This window comes from Pristiophorus japonicus, chromosome 6 (assembly GCF_044704955.1).
Source record: "Pristiophorus japonicus isolate sPriJap1 chromosome 6, sPriJap1.hap1, whole genome shotgun sequence".
Classification (NCBI taxonomy): domain Eukaryota; kingdom Metazoa; phylum Chordata; class Chondrichthyes; family Pristiophoridae; genus Pristiophorus; species Pristiophorus japonicus.
In genome coordinates, this window is record NC_091982.1 from 192521967 (window position 1) to 192543144 (window position 21178).

General features: G+C 44.1%; 1 protein-coding gene across 1 annotated transcript in view; it reads left to right on the plus strand.

The window, feature by feature from the left end:
• Positions 1-21178, plus strand: part of zmat3 (zinc finger, matrin-type 3) — a 60155-nt gene that overhangs the window by 13731 nt on the left and 25246 nt on the right. The window contains exon 4 of the mRNA XM_070884067.1: positions 10948-11067. Within this exon, the coding sequence (XP_070740168.1) occupies positions 10948-11067 (120 nt within the window). The remainder of the gene's footprint in view (positions 1-10947; positions 11068-21178) is intronic.

The following is a 21178-nucleotide window of genomic DNA, read 5'->3' on the forward strand; positions in this document are numbered from 1 at the left end:
TTGAAACTCTCACCGCATCCTGAGATGCACACTCAAAGCCATGTGCCGTCACATGCATGCTCTCGACCTCTCTCTTCAACAGCACTGACTCACAATCTCTAGGCTGTATTGGTCTGCAATTTCATTTTATCCTTCGCCTCATCCGGTGCTTTAACAGAAAACTTTTTTTCTTCCTTTCAATGTCAAGAATCGTAATCTTTAACAATTCTAGGACACCAACGCCCCTCTGAAACCTTCTTCCCCCTTCACTTTCCTCTGATCCCATCTCTTCTTCCAATCTCAACCCTGCTGTGTTTTCACTATCCCCTCTGACCTTCTCTTCTCTGACCCTGAACGATTAGTCCTCAGCAAAGGCCTAAGCTTCATCTCCTCAATGAATTTCGAGCTCGGCACAACGCTGAGCTCTTTTTCCATCGCCTTCGCCTCCGTGCCTACTTCTTTGGCCACGAGTCTCCCGCACCCCCCCTGCACAGCTGACCCTTTCTCCCGTTTTCAGAATTCTCACTCTACCTGGATGCCTCCCTCTGGCCTCTTACCCTCTCTAGATCTTTTCATTGCAAATTGCCAGTCTCAATTTCTCTGCTCCCCTCACTCCAACCTGCTCCCCTCACTCCAACCTACCCCCCCAAACTTGCAGCACTCAGATTGTCATTAAACCTGCTGACAAGGATGGTACTGTTGTTTGGTGAACCGACTTCTATCTTGCGAAGGCTGAATGCCAACTCTCTAACACCCCCTCCTACCTCCCCCTGGACCATGACACCACTACCGAACATTAAGCCATCATTTCCCAGACCGTCACTGACCTCATCTCTTCTGGAGATCATCTCTCCACAGCCACCAACCTCATAGTTCCCCAACCCCACACAGCCCACTTTTACCTTCTTCCCAAGATCTACAAAAAGCACTGTGTTGGTAGACCCATCGTTTCAGCCTGTTCTTGTCCCACGGACCTGATTTCTCCCTATTACGACTCTCTTTATTTTTTTCTCCCCTTGTCCAGTCTCTTCCCACCTACATCCACGGCCAGTTCTGACGAAGGGTCATCAAACTGAAACGTTAACTCTCTTTCTCTCTCCACAGATGCTATCTGACCTGCTGAGTATTTCCAGCATTTTCTGTTTTTATTTCAGATTCCAGCATCCGCATTATTTTGCTTTTGTGTTTATGTGAATCTTGCCTGATATCTATTCATATGTGAACATGCACACCAAAATACCAAGTTATGGTTTGAAACTCTATTTCTTTTCAAATGTGCTAGTAGCATACATGTTAAATACTGGGAGTGAATTTATAGATAAACAAGCCAATCGCCCATGGTGTTACACACAGGGAATCAAGACCAAGTGTAGTCTTCAGGTGAAGTTGGACTAGAGGGCGGAGATAATTGGACTACAGCAGCAGCAGGTGTAATTTAGTCATTTAAAGTAAAAAAAATTTGGCCTTATTTTTATAATACTTTGACTTTATATTGGGCCGGATTTTGCTGTAGAAGGAGGGAGAGAGAAAACAGGGAATTATAGACCGGTCAGCCTGACATCGGTAGTGGGTAAAATGATGGAATCAATTATTAAGGATGTCATAGCAGTGCATTTGGAAAGAGGTGACATGATAGGTCCAAGTCAGCATGGATTTGTGAAAGGGAAATCATGCTTGACAAATCTTCTGGAATTTTTTGAGGATGTTTCCAGTAGAGTGGATAAGGGAGAACCAGTTGATGTGGTATATTTGAACTTTCAGAAGGCGTTCGACAAGGTCCCACACAAGAGATTGATGTGCAAAGTTAGAGCACATGGGATTGGGGGTAGTGTACTGACATGGATTGAGAACTGGTTGTCAGACAGGAAGCAAAGAGTAGGAGTAAATGGGTACTTTTCAGAATGGCAGGCAGTGACTAGTGGGGTACCGCAAGGTTCTGTGCTGGGGCCCCAGCTGTTTACACTGTACATTAATGATTTAGATGAGGGGATTAAATGTAGTATCTCCAAATTTGCGGATGACACTAAGTTGGGTGGCAGTGTGAGCTGCGAGGAGGATGCTGTGAGGCTGCAGAGCGACTTGGATAGGTTAGGTGAGTGGGCAAATGCATGGCAGATGAAGTATAATGTGGATAAATGTGAGGTTATCCACTTTGGTGGTAAAAACAGAGAGACAGACTATTATCTGAATGGTGACAGATTAGGAAAAGGGGAGGTGCAAAGAGACCTGGGTGTCATGGTACATCAGTCATTGAAGGTTGGCATGCAGGTGCAGCAGGCGGTTAAGAAAGCAAATGGCATGTTGGCCTTCATAGCAAGGGGATTTGAGTACAGGGGCAGGGAGGTGTTGCTACAGTTGTACAGGGCATTGGTGAGGCCACACCTGGAGTATTGTGTACAGTTTTGGTCTCCTAACCTGAGGAAGGACATTCTTGCTATTGAGGGAGTGCAGCGAAGGTTCACCAGACTGATTCCCGGGATGGCGGGACTGACCTATCAAGAAAGACTGGATCAACTGGGCTTGTATTCACTGGAGTTCAGAAGAATGAGAGGGGACCTCATAGAAACATATAAAATTCTGACAGGGTTAGACAGGTTAGATGCAGGAAGAATGTTCCCAATGTTGGGGAAGTCCAGAACCAGGGGTCACAGTCTAAGGATAAGGGGTAAGCCATTTAGGACCGAGATGCGGAGGAACTTCTTCACCCAGAGAGTGGTGAACCTGTGGAATTCTCTACCACAGAAAGTTGTTGAGGCCAATTCACTAAATATATTCAAAAAGGAGTTAGATGAGGTCCTTACTGCTAGGGGGATCAAGGGGTATGGCGAGAAAGCAGGAATGGGGTACTGAAGTTGAATGTTCAGCCATGAACTCATTGAATGGCGGTGCAGGCTAGAAGGGCCGAATGGCCTACTCCTGCACCTATTTTCTATGTTTCTATGTTTCTATGTTTCTAACTAAGGGAGAAGCTAACGCCACTCACCGTCAATGTTCACTGTAATTTTTCTTGGTGCGAGGCCACATGGGTCATTCAAAATACTGCGCAAGCCAGCTGCGCGGGTTTCCTGGAGCGCTGCGCGGCTGCGCAACTTAAAGGGAACATTGGTCATCGTTATTAAAGTGCAAATCTGATAGCAACTTCTTGTAACTACACACACGCAGTTAAATGCAGAAATCAGGAAGTTACTGTTTTGAGTTACCCTGCTCCTCCAGAAGCCGCACTATACCGGTATCTTGCCAAGGGACTCAACATTGAAATACATGAAACGGCGTGAGGTTGGGTACATATGTGATATAGACCCACTAAACATGCCAGACAAAGTTAGAGCTTGTCCATTCCAGTGTAAGTACATTTTTAATGATGTGATATGCTTTAATTACTGCCAAACAACCTCTTTGGCACTGAAAATTAACTTTTACAAGTGTGGAGTCTCATACCTTCAGATTTGAATTATTGTTGGAGATTTAAAAAAAACATTTTCTTTCTGTCTCCTTCATCTCTCTTAATCCCATCTTTCTTTCCTTTCCCCTTATTTTGTTTTCTGTACATGATTTGGTATTGAATTCAATATCTTAACTGACTACCAGGTTCAGACTCTGCACTGCTCAATAACGATTCTTCAATCTGATTGGTTAAGGAGGTACACAGTTGCTTGTTCATACAGGGCCCAGATCCCCTGTATAAACCAACATTTCAAGCTTCTGGAGCCCAAAATAATGAGCAATAGTTTCACATATATATAATATATGGATGTATCTATACCCTCCCACACATGCTGATCAGATGATAGTACATAGTTTTCGCTAGCCTTTACCTAGTCCACAGGGGCATGGGGGGGGGTTAACATTGCTGGACCTCCTAGTGCATCCATTCTTGAGTGATGGGAGGAGTAGAGGAGATTGAGGGGCAGAGAGACAATGCAAAGGGGTTTAGAGAAGGTGAAGGCGAGATGAAAGGGAGGGGATGAGGGAAATGTTATGTATTGTCCATGTACATTAAATGTATAGTTACAATGGTGCGCCACAAGGGGCACTGTGGTGGGAGACCCGAAAGTACCTGCAAGACATAGTATAAAAGGCTGACCACCACACTTGAAGGGCACTCTGGAGTTACACAATAAAGGACCAAGGTCACAGCAGTTACTACAACACTAGACTGTGTGGAGTCAGTGATTTGAGTGCTACATAAATTACAAATTGGCGACAAGGACACGGACAAGCTCTTCACGCAACCATGGCTACTTTGGGCACGCTAAAGGATTTCACAGAGGGTAATGACTGGGATGCCTTTACGGAAAGGCTCGAGAACTATTTTACAGCAAACAACCTGACAGGACACGAACGCACTGATAGAGAAGCATAAGGCGATATTGCTGTCCAGTTGTGGCGAGGAGGTTTACCGTCTCGTCAGGGATTTGCTGGCAACCGCGAGCGCCAAGGACAAGTCATATGAGGAGCTGATTGAACTCATTCGTAACCAACTGAAACCGAAGGAGAGCATCCTCACGGCCAGGCACAAATTCTACCACCACTGCAGACCTGAGGGCCAGGATATCACAAAATATGCTGCGGACATCAGGAGACTTGCGGCGCCGTGCGATTTTGGCACACGCCTTGACGAGGCGTTGCGAGACATCTTTGTTATGGGGATTGGACATGAGGGTCTCCTTCACAAGCCGCTATCTACTGAACCTACAGTCAGCCTGCAGCAAGCCATCAACATCAGCCGGGCATTTATGACCTCGACTTGCAGCACCAAGCAGATGATCCACACAGTCTCGAACCCGGCAGGTACTATTCACAGGATAGCGCCTGTCACGGACAAAACTGCAGAACGTGGCTCTGCCCAGGGCAGAGAGCACGGACCTCCGGGTCCTGGAACTCAGAGTCCGTCGAGGGGGGCTAATCGAGAAGCACCATGCTGGCGCTGTGGAGGAAGCCATGGGTCTCACCGGTGCAGGTTTGCGGAGTATACGTGCAATACGAAAGGCCACCTTCAGCGTATGTGCAAAAGAGACACGACTCACCGTGTGGCTGAGGAGATGGTAGATGATCTGCTATCCAGCAAGGAGCATTGAGGATTGGCTCGACGGGCATCCCAGCCCCAGGTAGAAGATGATGATGTGTTTGGACTGTATACGTGTACTGACGATTCGGCCCCAGTGACTATGGAAGTCAAGATTAACGGAGTCCCAGTGAGTATGGAAGTGGACACGGGATCGGGTCAGTCGCTGATGAGTCAGGAAACTTTTGATAAACTGTGGATCAACCCAGCTGCACGACCCAAGCTGGTCCCAGTCACGGCAAAGCTGCACACCTACACCACGGAACTGATACCTGTTCTTGGCAGAGCGGATGTGCAGGTATCTCACGGTGGCCAGGCGCACGGTTTACCTTTGTGGATCATTGCAGGCGATGGGCCGACGCTACTCGGCAGGAAATGGGGAAGGTCCGTGGGAGCTGGGAAGACTTCATTCCTCCACAGACCGCTGTCTCCCGTGTTCACAGGCAGAGCAGGCCACCACCTTCGGATCGGATGGCAGCGAAGGAAGCGTGTGTGGGGTTGGGCAGAGCAGCGGCGGCTGTCGACTCTCCCCTGCAAAGTCTGAGTGAGAAAGAGGCGCTGGAACCAGCAGCAGTGCCGACCAAGCTGGAGAATAAAGAGGGAAAGCAGGCAGCAGCTTGGTGGATTTCTGGTAGCGGCGAATCTCCCTCAGATCCACGGTGCCGGGTCTGTAGCGATGAGGCTTCTTCACTCCGCCCGTGGCTGGAGTGCTCTTCTGGGCCGTTTTGGTGCCAGCTGTTTGCGGGGAGAGAGAGAGGGAGAGCAGGCAGCAGCACAGCGAGTTCAAGATGGAGGCGAGCCTCGTGGCAGCAGAGAGAGGCAGGCAGGCACCAGCAGAGCACCTAAAATGGCGGCATCCAGTAGAAACCTTGTGGAAAAAATCAAAATGGCGTCTTAAAAGGGAAATTTACCCGGGAGTCTTAAAGGGGCCTTACACCGTTGGTGGTCCCCACAAAGAGACTTTTGTAAGGGCAAGAGTGAGTCAAAATGATTACTGTGATTTGTATGATGACGTGATTTATGACGAGTTAATATTTTGATGCTAAAATGATTACTGTGATTAAAATGATTGGTGAAAAGAGTTACTATCACAATGCACAGTTAAAAGGGTTAATGGATCTGTGACTAACATGACTAATGGATTAACGCGATTTCTGATTTTGTGTGATTTATGCAATTGTTCAGCGGCTGCAGACAAGCCGCAAAAGGCAACTATTTTCTGAGAACGGAGGCAATGCACCAGTTGCCATACCCTGTCTCAGCGCAGCCCATTACCTCGGGCAAAAAGGGGCAGTATGCCGCCACCACACCTCACCCAGTGGAGTTGAGATTTAATAACTGTTCAGTGTACCTGCAACCTTTTGATATAACTCTTCAACACATACAAATGTACTGTCCATGTGTACCTACTTTCTACTGGAGATTATGTTTGTGTACTTGTATCACCCATGTAAGGCATGCACCGGATCGCAAGCATAATCTCTATATGGGGGGGTGGGAAGAGAGGGAAGTGGATGGTCATGGATTCTCACTCACAAATCAACCAAGACGAACCAGGCCGAGGTCACCGGCAATTTGCTTTTGGAACTGGGGGGGGGGGGGGGGAGTGAGATCTGATGTATTGTCCATGTACATTAAATGCATAGTTACAATGGTGCACCACAAGGGGCACTGTGGTGGGAGACCCGAAAGTACCTGCGAGACAGAGTATAAAAGGCTGACCACCACACCTGAAGGGCACTCTGGAGTTACAACACCAGACTGTGTGGAGTCAGTGATTTGAGTGCTACATACATTACAGGATTACAGGAAAAATGTTTCAGAAGAGCAAAAGGGGAAAAATGAAGGCAAGGAAAGGAGGGCGAAGGGTGAGTTAATGAGGAGGAGGTAGGAGAAAGGAGGAGAGAATTGAGTAGGGGGGGAGGTGATGAGGGGTGCTGAGGAAAGGAGGAATATTAAAATAACTTCCCATTTCCCCTATTCTACCCCCTACCCTTTCCCTCACTGCCTCTCCTTCCCTCCTCCCCACTGCACCTGATGCAGGGCTTGACTTTGCCTGGTGCAACACCCCAGGTTATTGACCAGCTTATCGTTAAATAGCAAAACTTTAGGTAATTTGGGAAGGAGAGAAGTAAGAGTTGCTTGGGGCATACGAGTTTCTCTAGTCACAGCTTAGGAGCAGTAGGATGTAATTACAGCCTGACCAGCTCGGATAGAAGATTTCTGTTATAAATGTGAAAATGCAATTTTATAATTGAAGTGTGTGCAAATTTTAATATATAATAGATAGATATTCTTTGCAATCGCACAACAATTCTAATAGCTGCAAAGTTGGGTGCAGTGTTACAAGAGCTTTTTTAGTCTCTATGTTAGATCTCTTAATTCCCAATGAAATACGAACTCCAGTTGTAGTTTTAATGTAACTTTATTCTGGCAGCAGCAACAAGCTTCTGGCTTTAAGTCCTTCTGAGACCACATGGCCAAAATGGCTGTACTTATACCTGGTTCAATTTACAGAAAAGAACTCGCCTTCTTTGACCTTATTGGCTCAATTGATAGTCTGTTAACCTTTAATTGGCTCGCTACCCAAGGTCCTAAAATGTCAAGTTGATTGATGACTTAATGCAATGTGGTCTGTGTTTTCTCAAAACTGCAGCCAGGCTGCAGAGCTTGAATTCTCTATCACTCTACATTGGACAATCTTAATAAGTCACTTAATTACTGAAGAATCATGGATTATTTATATTGTGTCACAAAAGCATGGTTAGTTGAAATGTTACTGTAAAAATAAAGCACAGATTTTGTACCTGAATACTAAAGTTTGTTCGCAACTATAAAACTGTTGGCATGCAAGAAAGTCATCATTTGCATTCTCAAATAGCAGACGGCTTCCTAAACGAGCCAAGTGAAAGAGCTATAGAATGCAAATCCTGAAGGCTTCTGTCTGATTTCACATGAAGGAGGCCAATTAGCTTCCATATCATCAGCTACATATATTGTTTCCTAGTAACCTGAAAAGTACTGAGACACCATCCACAGGTTCAAAATAGTTGTTACAGATTTTTAATTTTAACAGTTTCTTTCTATTTTTATTTTATGTGTCACCTTTATCTTGTCTCTCAACTGGAAATTAATTGAATAACCATGAATTTTTTCACATCAGTGGTACTAGTGCTGTGTCATAGATAGTGATGGGTGTGGTTATTGGGTGAAATACAAGGGGCCATGCTCTGACTTTGTGCTGCAGGCAAGAAGCCTTACCCAGCAGAAGTGTGGGTGTGCTTTATATCTATGAATCATGCACCTTAATTTTCAATATTTGGCTATGAAAATTATCCCAATGACATTTTTCTGTAAGCAAAGCATACTGCATTTTCATAATAAAAACAGAAAATGATGGAAACACTCACGAGGTCGGGCAGCATCTGTGGAGAGAGAAACATCGGGTTAACCTTTCATCTGAACTCGGCAGTTAGGACAAAAGATCATTGATCTGACATTACTTTGTTTTAATTATATAAGAAATGCCTTGTCATCTTAGTCTCTGTCTTAATTTGTCTCTTTCAAATTCATTTTGGAGACAATTGGAGATAAGCATAAGGAGGAAAGGGTGCAAGAGAAAAGAAAGCCATCCGTGGCTAACTAAAGAAATAAAGGAAAGTATCCGATTTTAAAACAAGGGCATACAAAGTAGCCAAAACTAGTGGGAGGACAGAAAATTGGGAAGCTTTTAAAAGCCAGCAAAGAATGATTAAATAAATGATTAAGAAAGGGAAGATAGACTATGAAAGGAAACTAGCACAAAATATAAAAACAGATAGCAAGAGTTTCTATAGGTATATAAAAAGGAAAAGGGTGGCTAAAGTAAATGTTGGTCCCTTAGAGGATGAGACCGGGGAATTAGTAATGGGGAACATAGAAATGACAGAAACTGTAAACAAGTATTTTGTATCGGTCGTTACGGTAGAGGACACTAACTATATTCCAACAGTTGATAGTTAAGGGGCTATAGGGGGAGGAGGAACTTAACACAATCACAATCGCCAAGGAGGTGGTACTCAGTAAGATAATGGGACTAAAGGCAGATAAATCCCCTGGACCTGATGGCTTGCATCCTAGGGTCTTAAGAGAAGTAGCGGCAGGGATTGTGGATGCATTGGTTGTAATTTACCAAAATTCCTTGATTCTGGGGAGGTCCCAGCAGATTGGAAAATTGCAAATGTAACGCCCCTATTCAAAAAAGAAGGCAGACAAAAAGCAGGAAACTATAGACCAGTTAGCCTTACATCTGTGGTTGGGAAAATGTTGGAGTCCATTATTAAAGAAGCAGTAACAGGACATTTGGTCAGGCAGAGTCAGCATGGATTTATGAAGGGGAAGTCATGTTTGACAAGTTTGCTGGAATTCTTTGAGGATGTAACAAACAGGGTGGATAAAGGGGAACCAGTGGTTATGGTGTATTTGGACTTCCAGAAGGCATTTGACAAGGTGTCACACAAAAGGTTACTGCACAAGATAAAAGTTCACTGGGTTGGGGGTAATATATTAGCATGGATAGAAGATTGGCTAACAAACAGAAAACAGAGAGTCAGGATAAATAGTTCATTCTCTGGTTGGCAATCAGGAACGAGTGGGTTGCCGCAGGGATCAGTGCTGGGACCCCAACTATTTACAATTTATATTAACGACTTGGAAGAAGGGCCTGAGTGTAACGTAGCCAAGTTTGCTGACGATACAAAGATGGTGGGAGGAAAAGCAATGTGTGAGGAGGACATAAAAAAGCTGCAAAAGGACATACAGGCTAAGTGAGTGGGCAAAAATTTGGCAGATGGATTATAATGTTGGAAAGTGTGAGATCATGCACTTTGGCAGAAAAAAAAATCAAAGAGCAAATTATTATTTAAATGGAGAAAGATTGCAAAGTGCTGCAGTACAGCGGGACCTGGGGGTACTTGTGCATGAAACACAGAAGGATAGTATGCAGGTACAGCAAGTGATCAGGAAGGCCAATGGAATCTTGGCCTTTATTGCAAAGGGGATGAAGTATAAAAGCAGGGAAATCTTGTTACAGCTGTACAGGCCACACCTGGAATACTGTGTGCAGTTTTGGTTTCCATATTTACGAAGGATATGCTTGCTTTGGAGGCAGTTCAGAGAAGGTTCACTAGGTTGATTCCGGGGATGAGGAGGTTGACTTATGAGGAAAGGTTGAGAAGGTTGGGCCTCTACTCATTGGAATTCAGAAGAATGAGAGGTGATCTTATCGAAATGTATAAGATTATGAGGGAGCTTGATAAGGTGGATGCAGAGAGGATGTTTCCACTGGCGGGGGAGACTAGAATTAGAGGGCAAGATCTTAGAATAAGGGGCTGCCCATTTAAAACAGAGATGAGGAAAAATGTCTTCTCTGAGGGTTGTGAATCTATGGAATTCGCTGCCTCAGTGAGCTGTGGAAGCTGGGACATTAAATAAATTTAAGACAGAAATAGACAGTTTCTTAAACGATAAGGGGATAAGGGGTTATGGGGAGCGGGCAGGAAAGTGGAGCCGAGTCCATGATCAGTTCAGCCATGATATTATTGAATGGTGGAGCAGGCTCGAGGGGCCGTATGGCCTACTCCTCTTCCTATTTCTTATGTTCTTATGAAGGTTATCAAAATGTGGAGAAAGGAAGAAAAGAGTTTGGAAAATAGGCATAGGCCAAAAAGCTAAAGAAAAGCAGGGCAAAGTTAAGAAAGGCAGCACAATTTTTATTTCTTGTGCGAGATACCAACCATATTTTGCTACTTGCTGGTGCGCATATTTTTGTACTTGTAGTGCAGAGTATCAAAATATATAAGCTTACTATGCAGAGTGTATATGTTCTCTCAACCCAAATAATTCAATAAAATGTATTTTTTTAGGGTAAAAACCACTCAAAGAAACTACGTAATTATTATGCTGGGCATCAGTGTGTGGCTACTCCAAAAGTGATTCATCCTGTAGATCAGCCAACCACACAACTTCATCCACCGGCATCCCAGGTAACATAAATATATGGTAGTATTGGCAAAGATCCAGATTTGGAGAAATTACTGAAAATTGTAGCTATTATTTGTTTCCTGCATAGCTGTATAATTCAATTGGTACTACTGTAATTGAATATTAACGGTATGTAAATAATACTGTGTTCGTATAGTGAATTTTCCAGCACTCACTGCAACTTGAAAAAGTAAACACTTGCATTCATATAAAGCACCCATTCATTTATATTAACCCTGGTTCACATAGAAACATAGAAATTTACAGCGCAGAAGGAGGCCATTTCGGCCCATCGTATCCACACCGGCCGACAAAGAACCGCACGGCGCTTGGTCAGCAGCCCTAAAGGTGACATATAAACCTATGAACAATAACGGAAAGGCAAAGAGCACCCAGCCTAACCATTCCGCTTCTCACAACTGTGACACCCCTTATACTGAAACATTCTACACTCCATCCCCAACCGGATCCATGTGATCTCCTGGGAGAGGAAAAAAACAGATTTAAAAACCCAGGCCAATTTTGGGAGAAAAAATCTGGGAAAATTCCTCTCCGACCCATCCAGGTGATCGAAACTAGTCCAGGCGATCACCCTGGCTGTATTCGATTCCCTGTAGTACTTTATCATTATACCTGCGCCATCCAACAAAAGGTCATCCCGTATAATCCCAGTTACCAGCTCTAGGTCCGTAACCCTGCAGGGTACTGCACTTTTAAGTGCCCATTCAACCATCTCTTGAGGGTGAGGGTTTCTGCATCCACCACTCTTCTAGGCAGCGAGTTCCAGATCCCCATAACCCTCTGCGTAAAGAAGCACCCCCCCAAATCCCCTCTAAACCTTCCACCAACCACCTTAAAACTATGCCCCTTCATAATAAACCCTTCCACCAATGGAAATAGGCCCTTACTATCCATTATGTGCAGGCCCCTCAAAATTTTGTACACCTCAATGAGGTTTCCTCTCAACCTCCTCCCAGCCTATCTAATCTGTCCTCATAACTAAGATTCTCCATTCCAGGCAGCATCCTAGTAAACCTCCTCTGCACCCTCTCCAGTGCAATCACATCCTTCCTATAATACGGTGACCAGAACTGCACGCAGTACTCCAACTGTCACCTAACCAAAGTATTATACAATTTAAGCTTAACCTCCATGCTCTTATATTCTATAACTTGGTCAATAAAGGCAAGCATTCTTAACCACCTTATCCATCTGGCCTGCTACTTTCAGGGATCTGTGGACAAGCACTCCAAGGTCCCTTTGTTTATCTACACTATTAAGTGGCCTACCGCTTAATGTGTATACCCTTTCCTTTTAGCCCTCCCAAAGTGCATCACCTCACACTTCTCTGAATTAAATTCCATTTGCTACTGCTCTGCCCACCTGACCAGTAGGTTGATATCCTCCTGCAGCCTATGACTTTCCTCTTCATTATCAACCACGCAGCCAATTTTAGTGTTGTTTGCAAACTTCTTAATCATACTCCCTATATTCAAATCTAAATCGTTGATATATATCACAATATATAACACAGAAACATCCTTCCAGTCACACAAACATCCATCAATCATTAGCCTTTGCTTCCTACCTCCAAGCCAATTTTGGATCCAACTTGCCACTTTGCTCTGGATCCCATGGGCTTTAACCTTCATGACCAGTCTACCGTGCGGGACCTTATCAAAAGCCTTGCTAAAGTCCATATATACATCGTACGCACTACCCTCATCGACCCTCTTGGTTACCTCCTCAAAAAATTCAATCAGGTTAGTCAAACACGATCTTCCCTTAACAAATCCGTGCTGACTCCCTAATTAATCCTTGCCTTTCCAAATGTAGATTTATCCTGTCATTTAAGGATTTTTTTCCAATAATTTTCCCACCACTGAGGTTAGGCTGACAGGCCTGTAATTACTCGGCCTATCCCTCTCTCCCTTCTTAAACAAGGGTGCTACATTAGCAGTCCTCCAATCTTCCGGCACTATGCCCAGATCCAAAGAGGACTGGAAAATGATGGTCAAGGCCTCTGCTATTTCCTCTTTTACGTCGCTCAACAGCCTGGGATGCATTTCATCCGGGCCTGGGGATTTATCTACTTTCAAAGCTGCTAAACCCCTTAATACTTCCTCTCTCACTATATTTATTTCACACCCCAGACAAATTTGCTAACCTTACACCAAAATCCAATTAGAGGAGATAAGTCCACTATTTTTTACTCTTACAAATTCTTAACAATTTGCAGTACAGTTAAAATTGGGTATCAACAAGAAATTTGATTATCTGTTTTTTAGTGATGTTGGTTGAGGGATTCGGCTCTTGAAATAGCACCATGGGATCTTTAAAATCCGTCTGAGAGGACAGACAGAGCTTTGATTTAATGTCTCATCTGGTAAACAGCACCGTTCCCTCAGTACTGCACTAAAATGTCAGCGTAGATGATGTAGTCATGTCTCTGGAGTGGGGCTTGAATCCATGACCTTCTGACTCAGAGGTAAATGTGCTACCACTGGGCCAAGGCTGCTACTTAAATATTGCTATTGTTTCAGACACCGAAGAAATAGTAACAACATAAAAGGTAAAATGCAAAACTTACGGGCCTTGCTTGGAGCAAGAACTACCTGAATCTTGCAGACTTTCATGCACATTGGTATTGCTCTGCCTCCACTAAAGCTGTTTGAGAAAACAGATCACTTTAACTCAGTTACAGTGACATGACATCCCCATAGCTGCATAAACAGCTATTTTTAGTTCATCTGTTGTGGATTCCTCACAAATATCTCATGGGCTAAGTGTGCAAGTTGTCATCCTAGCTAGGATCCTTGTGGCCTCAGTGAAAGAATCCAGCCAATTTAATTTTTGAAAGAAGATTATGTCCAGAATGCATTACAAACAAAAGCCTGGCTTATTACTCACAATAACGTAATGCAGATTAATGTCATTCATAGGGGCAAGTTTATACTAATTGCAAAGCTCTTGCAGCAAGGTATGGGGTTGGATATTCAAGAGATTCTTAGTTGCACAGGGTACATCTAGCTTAATTTTTGGTTTCATTATGAACCACAAAATGAAGCTGCTACAGACACCCTTTTTGAAGGAAACATCTGAGAAGGAGATGGAAGAGATGCTGGATATGCTTATTAGATATGCCAACAGTGCCTCAAAGCATGGCACCTAAAATGGCCTGCCCTGCCAATCATCTTTTAATGGAAAGTACAATTCATTTCATTACAGAAGAGGCTCCACATCAGAGCTCAAAGAGCTCAGATTTAAAAAAAAAATCTTTGACAAATTGGTAAGACTGTAGATAGACTAGAGAATTTTGTAAACACATGAGAAAAATATTTACTCCCAACTCCTGTGACTCTGTTTTGCAAATATAATATTGGTGTTGTCAGAACTTACTGCTTAATGTTAACTTGCTCAGGATCTATCATCTATTATGGTGAGGATCAACTTGGCAACCATTATAGCCTGTCATCCGCCTTTGGTGGGAAATTCAGTTTATGAATATCGATGGTTGTCCAAGGTCTTTGAGGGGCATCTGGAAAATTAAATAGTTTGTGCGACTAGTAGTAACATGCATGGAGTATTTTTAACTTATTTTTAGAAATTGCCCAAACATTCAAAATCATGATTTCTTAACATGTTTTTAACTTTTCAGATGGACTGCTCTACTTTTGGCTTTGCAGCTTCATATTGTGATGGTAAATCCATCTTTAATGGTTTGACATTAGGATATGGCAATCTTAAGACCACATGTAAAATTTATACCTAAAATAATGTCTGTCAGGTACCTTAGGAAATGGTACCACAGCTTTTCTGCCACCATATGGATTCTTCTTAGATTTTTTTCTCATGGTGTTAGAGCTTTAGTATTCTCTGCAGACAAGACCAGGGGCATTCATCTATCTAGGCAGTTGCTTGTTTTATTTATGGACAAAGGTTTAGGCAACCATTACTAATCTATACTGACTAAACTGGGCTGTGGAATATACCTTCTTGTGACATCTTTAAGAAGGAATGAACTTGCATTTATGTAGTTCCTTTCCTGTTCTCAGGACAACCCAATACATTAATAAACAATACATTAATAAACAATACATTACTTTTGAAGTACAGTCACTATTGTTATTTAAGCAAACATAGTAATACTTTCCACACATTAACATCCCACAAACAGCAAATAAAATAAATTACTGGCTAACTTATCTTGGTCGTGATGAACTGAGGAATAAATGGTGGCCAGGACACCATTTCATGTGTATAAACAGATTTGGTTTAAATACTTTTGAAGTAAAATCAGTCTTGTTTTGTAAGCAAATGAGGTTCCAGAAACACAACTACTTGTATGTATATAGCACCTTTAACATAGTAAAACGTCCCAAGGTGCTACACTGCAGTATTATAAGACACAAAATTTGATACCGAGCCAATAAGGAGAAATGAAGGCAGATGACTAATAGCTTTGTCAAAGAGGTAGGTTTTAAGGAGTGTCTTAAAGGAGGATAGAGTGGTAGAGAAGTGAAGAGTTTAGCGAAGAAATTCCAGAGCTTTGAGCCTCGGCAGCTGAAGGCATGGACACCAATGGTTGAGCGATTAAAATTGGGGATGCTCAAGAGGCCAGAATTAAAGGAGCACAGTTACCTCATGGCGTTTGTGGGGCTGGAGGAGATTAAAGATAAGGAGGGGCGAGGCCATGGAAAGAAAGAAAAACTTGTATTTATATAGCGCCTTTCACAACAACCGGATGTCTCAAAGCGCTTTACAGCCAATGAAGTACTTTTTGGAGTGTAGTCACTGTTGTAATGTGGGAAATTGGGGGAATTGAAAACCAGGATGAGAATTTTAAAATTGAAGCGTTGCTTATCCGGAAGCCAATGGAGGTCAGCGAGCACAGGGCTGATGGGTGAACGGAACTTGGTGCGAGTTAGGACACAGGCAGCAGAGTTTTGGATGGCTTTAAGTTTACATAGGGTAGAACGCAGGAGGCCAGCCAGGAGTGCATTGGAATAGTCAAGTCTAGCGGTAACAAAGGCATGGATGAGGGTTTCAGCTGCAGATAAGCTGGGGCAGAGACAAGCGCTATTACAGAGGTGGAAATAGGCGGTCTTAGTTATGCCGTGGATATGTGGTCGGAAGCTCATTTCAGGGTTCAATATGACATCAAGGTTGTGAACAGTCTGGTTCAGCCTCCAACAGATGCTAAGGAGAGGGAATGGAGTTTGTGGCGGAGACCGAAGACAATGGTGAGGTAGAACTGGGTGTCGTCAGCGTACATGTGGAAACTGATGCTGTGTTTTCGGAAGATGTCACCGAGAGGCTGCATTTAGATGAGAAATAGGAGTGGGCCAAGGATTGATCTTTGGGGGACACCAAAGGTAACAATGCTGGAGCAGGAAGAGAAGCCATTGCAGGTGATTCTCTGGCTATGGTTAGATAGTTAAGAATGGAACCAGGTGAGTGTAGTCCCACGCAGCTGAACGCCGGTAGAGAGGCATTGGAAAGGATGGAGTGGTCAACTGTGTCAAAGGCTGCAGACAGGTTGAGAAGGACGAGGAGGAATAGTTCACCTTTATCACAGTCACAAAGGATGCAATTTGTGACTTCGATGGCAACTGTTTCGGTACTGTGGCAGGGGTAGAAACTTGATTGGAGGGATTCAAACACGGAGTTGCAGGAAAGGCACCGATTTGGGAACCAACAATGGGGCAGAATTTCCGAAGTCCCGGGCCGGTACGAAGTTTCTACGTACCTGGGAAGGCATCGGAAAAGACGGTTTTCAATGCGCACGCACTGAAACCAGCTTTTCCGATCTGTCAAGCTGGAGTTTGATAGATCATCCACAGGCTATGCGTCTGCTTTTTCAGGCGCAAGAGTTTTGAGGACATTTGTACATGGAAGTTTGGGATATTTACCCAAATGTCCTCAAAACTCTTGCGCCTGAAAAAGCAGACGCATAGCCTACTTTTACAGGCGTAAGAGTTTAAAAACATAGAAAAAAACATGATTAAAATAAAAAAATTTAAATATTTATGTTAAAACCCTGCCCACTCCGATAATGTTATTTTAAACGCTAACCCTAACTTTTTTTTAAAATCGGCAATTTTTTTTTCTTTAAAAAAACATGTGTAACATTTTTAAATTCTATTAGTTTATTGTGTGAGGTGTTTTTTAAATGTTTTATGTATTTTTTGAGAATTTTGGGGTTTTTCTCCTTCATTGTAATAGGAGTTTTGTAAGTTACGAAACTCCTATTACAATGAATGAGAAAATACTTACCTGTGATTGGTTGTCCAGGCACACGTGACTCCTGCGGATGTCCCGACGTGCACACGCTGCGCGTCGCAGGGAGAGGAGGCCGGTGGATCGGGAGTTCCAGCGGGTGCAGCAGCTTCAGGTAAGTGCGCATTTTATTTCTATTCTTTATTGATTTGCCCGTGGGAAGTCCCCTTCGGAATTTTTGCCCCATTATGTTTAAGGACTTTGGAGAGGAAAGGGAAGTTGGAGATGGGACAACAATTTGCAACGACTCAGGGATCAGGGGTTGTTTATTTAAGGATTGGGATAATGACGGCAGATTTGAAGGAGAGGGGGACAGTACTTGAGGAGAGAAACCATTAACAATGTCAGCTAACAAGAGAGCCAGAAAAGGAAGTTGAGCGATCAGCAGATTCGTTGAAATAGGGTCGAGGGAACAAGAAGTGGGTCTCATGGACAAGATGAGCGCGGAGAGGTCATGGGGGAGATCGTAGAGAAACTGATGAAAGATGTGATTCAGGCTAGGGCAGGAGGGAAACTTAGAGGAAGTTTGGCTCGGTGGGCTAGGGGAAGAAAGGGAAGTGATAGAGACAGCTGATCGAATGGTCTCCATTTTAGAGACAAAGAAGTCTATGAACTCCTTGTACTTGTTGGAGGTGATGGTGGAGGAGACAGGGGAGAGAGGGGTTTAAGAAGACAGTTAGCAGTAGAGAAAAGTAGCCTGGGGTTATCTTTGCCTTCCAGAATGATCCTTGAAAGTGAGCAGTTTTGGCAGACGCGAGCAAGACCCAATAATGCTTTATGTGGTCCGTGAATCTGGTGATGAATGGGTAAATCAGTTGTCTGCCATATCCATTCAAGTCTGTGCCTTATAGAATTATAGAACGGTTATAGCCATCATCAACCCTCTCTGTTACCTCATCAGAAAACTCAAATCAGGTTATTTAAACACGATTTGCCTTTAACAGATCCGTGCTGGCTTTTCTTAATTAATCTACACTTGTCCAAATGACTGTTAATTTTGTCCCGGCTTATCGTTTCCAAAGGCTTCACCACCACCGAGGTTAAACTGACTGGCCTGTAGTTGCTGGGTTTATCCTTGCACCCTTGTCCAATGAAGGGTGTAACATTTGCACTTCTCCAGTCCTCTGGCACCACCTCAGTATCTAAAGAAGATTGGAAGATTATGGCCAGTACCTAAGCACAGAAGAAGCCCATTCGGCCCATCGAGTCTGTGCAGCCTCTCTGCAACAGCACTTCATCTATCCACGTAACTGAAGTCCCTTATCCCTGGAACCATTCTTGTAAATCTTTTCTGCACCCTTCCTAAAGTGCAGTGCCCAGAATTGAACACAATACTCCAGTTAAGGCCGAACCAGTGTTTTATAAAGGGTCATCATAACTTTCTTGCTTTTGTACTCTATGCCTTTCTTTATAAAGCCAAGGCCCCATATGCTTTTTTTTTAACAGCGTTCTCAACCTGCCCTGCCACCTTCAATGATTTCTGCACATATGCCCCCAAGTCTCTCTGTTCCTGCACCCCCTTTAGAAGTGTACTCTTTAGTTTATATTGCCTCTCCTTGTTCTTCCTACCAAAATGTATCACTTCTCACTTTTTGCGTTAAATTTCATCTCTACGTGTCCGTCCATTCTACCAGCCTGTCTATGTCCTCCTGATGTCGGTCACTGTTCTCTTCATTGTTCACTATACTTCCAAGTTTTGTGTCATCTGCAAATTTTGAAATTGTGCCCTGTACACCCAAGTCCAAGTCATTAATATATATATAAAGAAAAGCAGTGGTCCTAGGACTGACCCCTGGGGAACACCACTGTATATCTCCCTCAAGTATAAAAAACAACTGTTCAACACATACTTTCTGTTTCCTGTCACTTAGACAATTTCATATCCATCCTGCCACTGTCCCTTTTATTCCATGGGCACCAACTTTGCTGACAAGACTTTTATGGGCCACTTTATCAAATGCCTTTTGGAATTCCATGTACACCACATCAACCGCATTGCCCTCATCAACTCTCTGTTACCGCATCCAAAAACTCAGTCAAGTTATTTAAACACGATTGCCTTTAACAAATCCATGCTGGCTTTCCTTAAGTAATCTACAATTGTCCAAGTAACTGTTAATTTTATCTCAGATTATTTTTGCACCCATGTTCAAAAAAGGGTTAACATTTGCAATTCTCCAGTCCTCTGGCCCCATCCCCGTATCTAAAGAGGATTGGATGATTATGGCCAGAACCTCCGCAATTTCCATCTTTACTTCGCTCAGCATCCTAGGATGCATCCCATCTGTTCCTGGTGACTTATTAAGTACAGCTAGCCTTTCTAATACCTCTTTATCCCATCCAGTATCGCAACTACCTCCTCTTTCACTATGATTTTGACAGCATCTTCTGCAAAGTACTCATTTACAACCTCAGCCATGCCCTCAGTTGCCATGCGTGGGTCTCCTTTTTGGCCCCTAGTTGGCCCCACCCCTCTTACTACCTATTTAGTATTTATGGGCCCAAGTTTCCACATGATTTGCGCCTGATTTTTAGGAGCAACTGGTGGAGAACGGACTATCTTAGAAATCGCAATTCTCCACATTTTTTTTTCTGCAGTTCTAGTGAGGTAGAACAGTTCTACTTTGGAACAGAATTTTTTCTTCAAAAGGGGGCGTATCCGGCCACTGACGCCTGATTTCAAAGTTTCCACAGTGAAAACGTACTCCAAACTAAAGTCGAATGGAGCAAGTGAAGATTTTTATAGAACTGAAAAAACCTGTTCTACACATTAAAAAATCAGGCGCAGGTTACAAATTAGGCGTCCAGAACGAGGTGGGGGGGGGAAGGGAAGTCATTAAATTCTACAATCAATCCTTATTTATACTTCTACAAATATTATACAAATAAATCCAACCTGAATAAACATTTATAAGCCAAGAAAAGATTAAATAAACCATCTTCCTACCTGTGTGAAAGTGCTTCAGCCATCGTTCGTTGCCGCGGGGGGTGGGGAAGGAAACCGCTGTTTGTTGCCGCGGAGGGGAAGGAGACAGCGGTTTTTTGCCGCCGCGGAGGGGAGGGAGGGGAAGGAGTCAGCGGTTTGTTGCCGCCGTGGAGGGGAGGGAGGGGTAGGAAACCGCCGTTTGTTGCCATGGAGGGGAGGGAGGGGAAGGAGACAGCGGTTTGTTGCCGCCGCGGAGGGGAGGGAGGGGGAGGAAACCGCCGTTTGTTGCCGTGGAGGGTGGGGAGGGGAAGGAGACAGTGAGAAGGCTGCAAGAAGCCTCAGTGCTGATGTGCTGATGGCAATGTGCTTTTATTAAAAAAATGTTCAAAAATTAAACAGCTACAAAGAACTACAAAAATGGCTGAGTGCCAATGTTTCCTTCACACTGCGCGTGCGCGAACGCTCCAACGCGCACGCGCAGCGTTGCCGGCAGGAAAAAAACTAATTCAAATAGTACCCGGCCCCTCCCACTTACAAAATCGACGCGAGTGTAGACTCCGCCCCCCTGGGCGCCGCGCCAAACAGACAAGGAGCTGCAAAGCGCTCGAGAATAGCGCGTTTTTTTCTGGCGCCGTTTTAGGCGCGAAAAACGGGCGCCCAGCTCGGAGGGGCGCCCGTTTTTTATCCTGTGGAAACTTGGGCCCTATATGTCTACCAATGCCGTAGCCTGCGTCCCGGGGACCAGAGTCAGGCACCACAAAGTGTGGCCACAAGCAGCCAACACACACGAGCTGCGAAGCAGGCGACCTCAGCAGGGCAGAGGCACCGGTAGTGATACCATGCCCTGATCGGCTCCATCTCTCAGGCAACCGACAGCACCAACAGCCACGAGCCTGAAGGAGCAGACT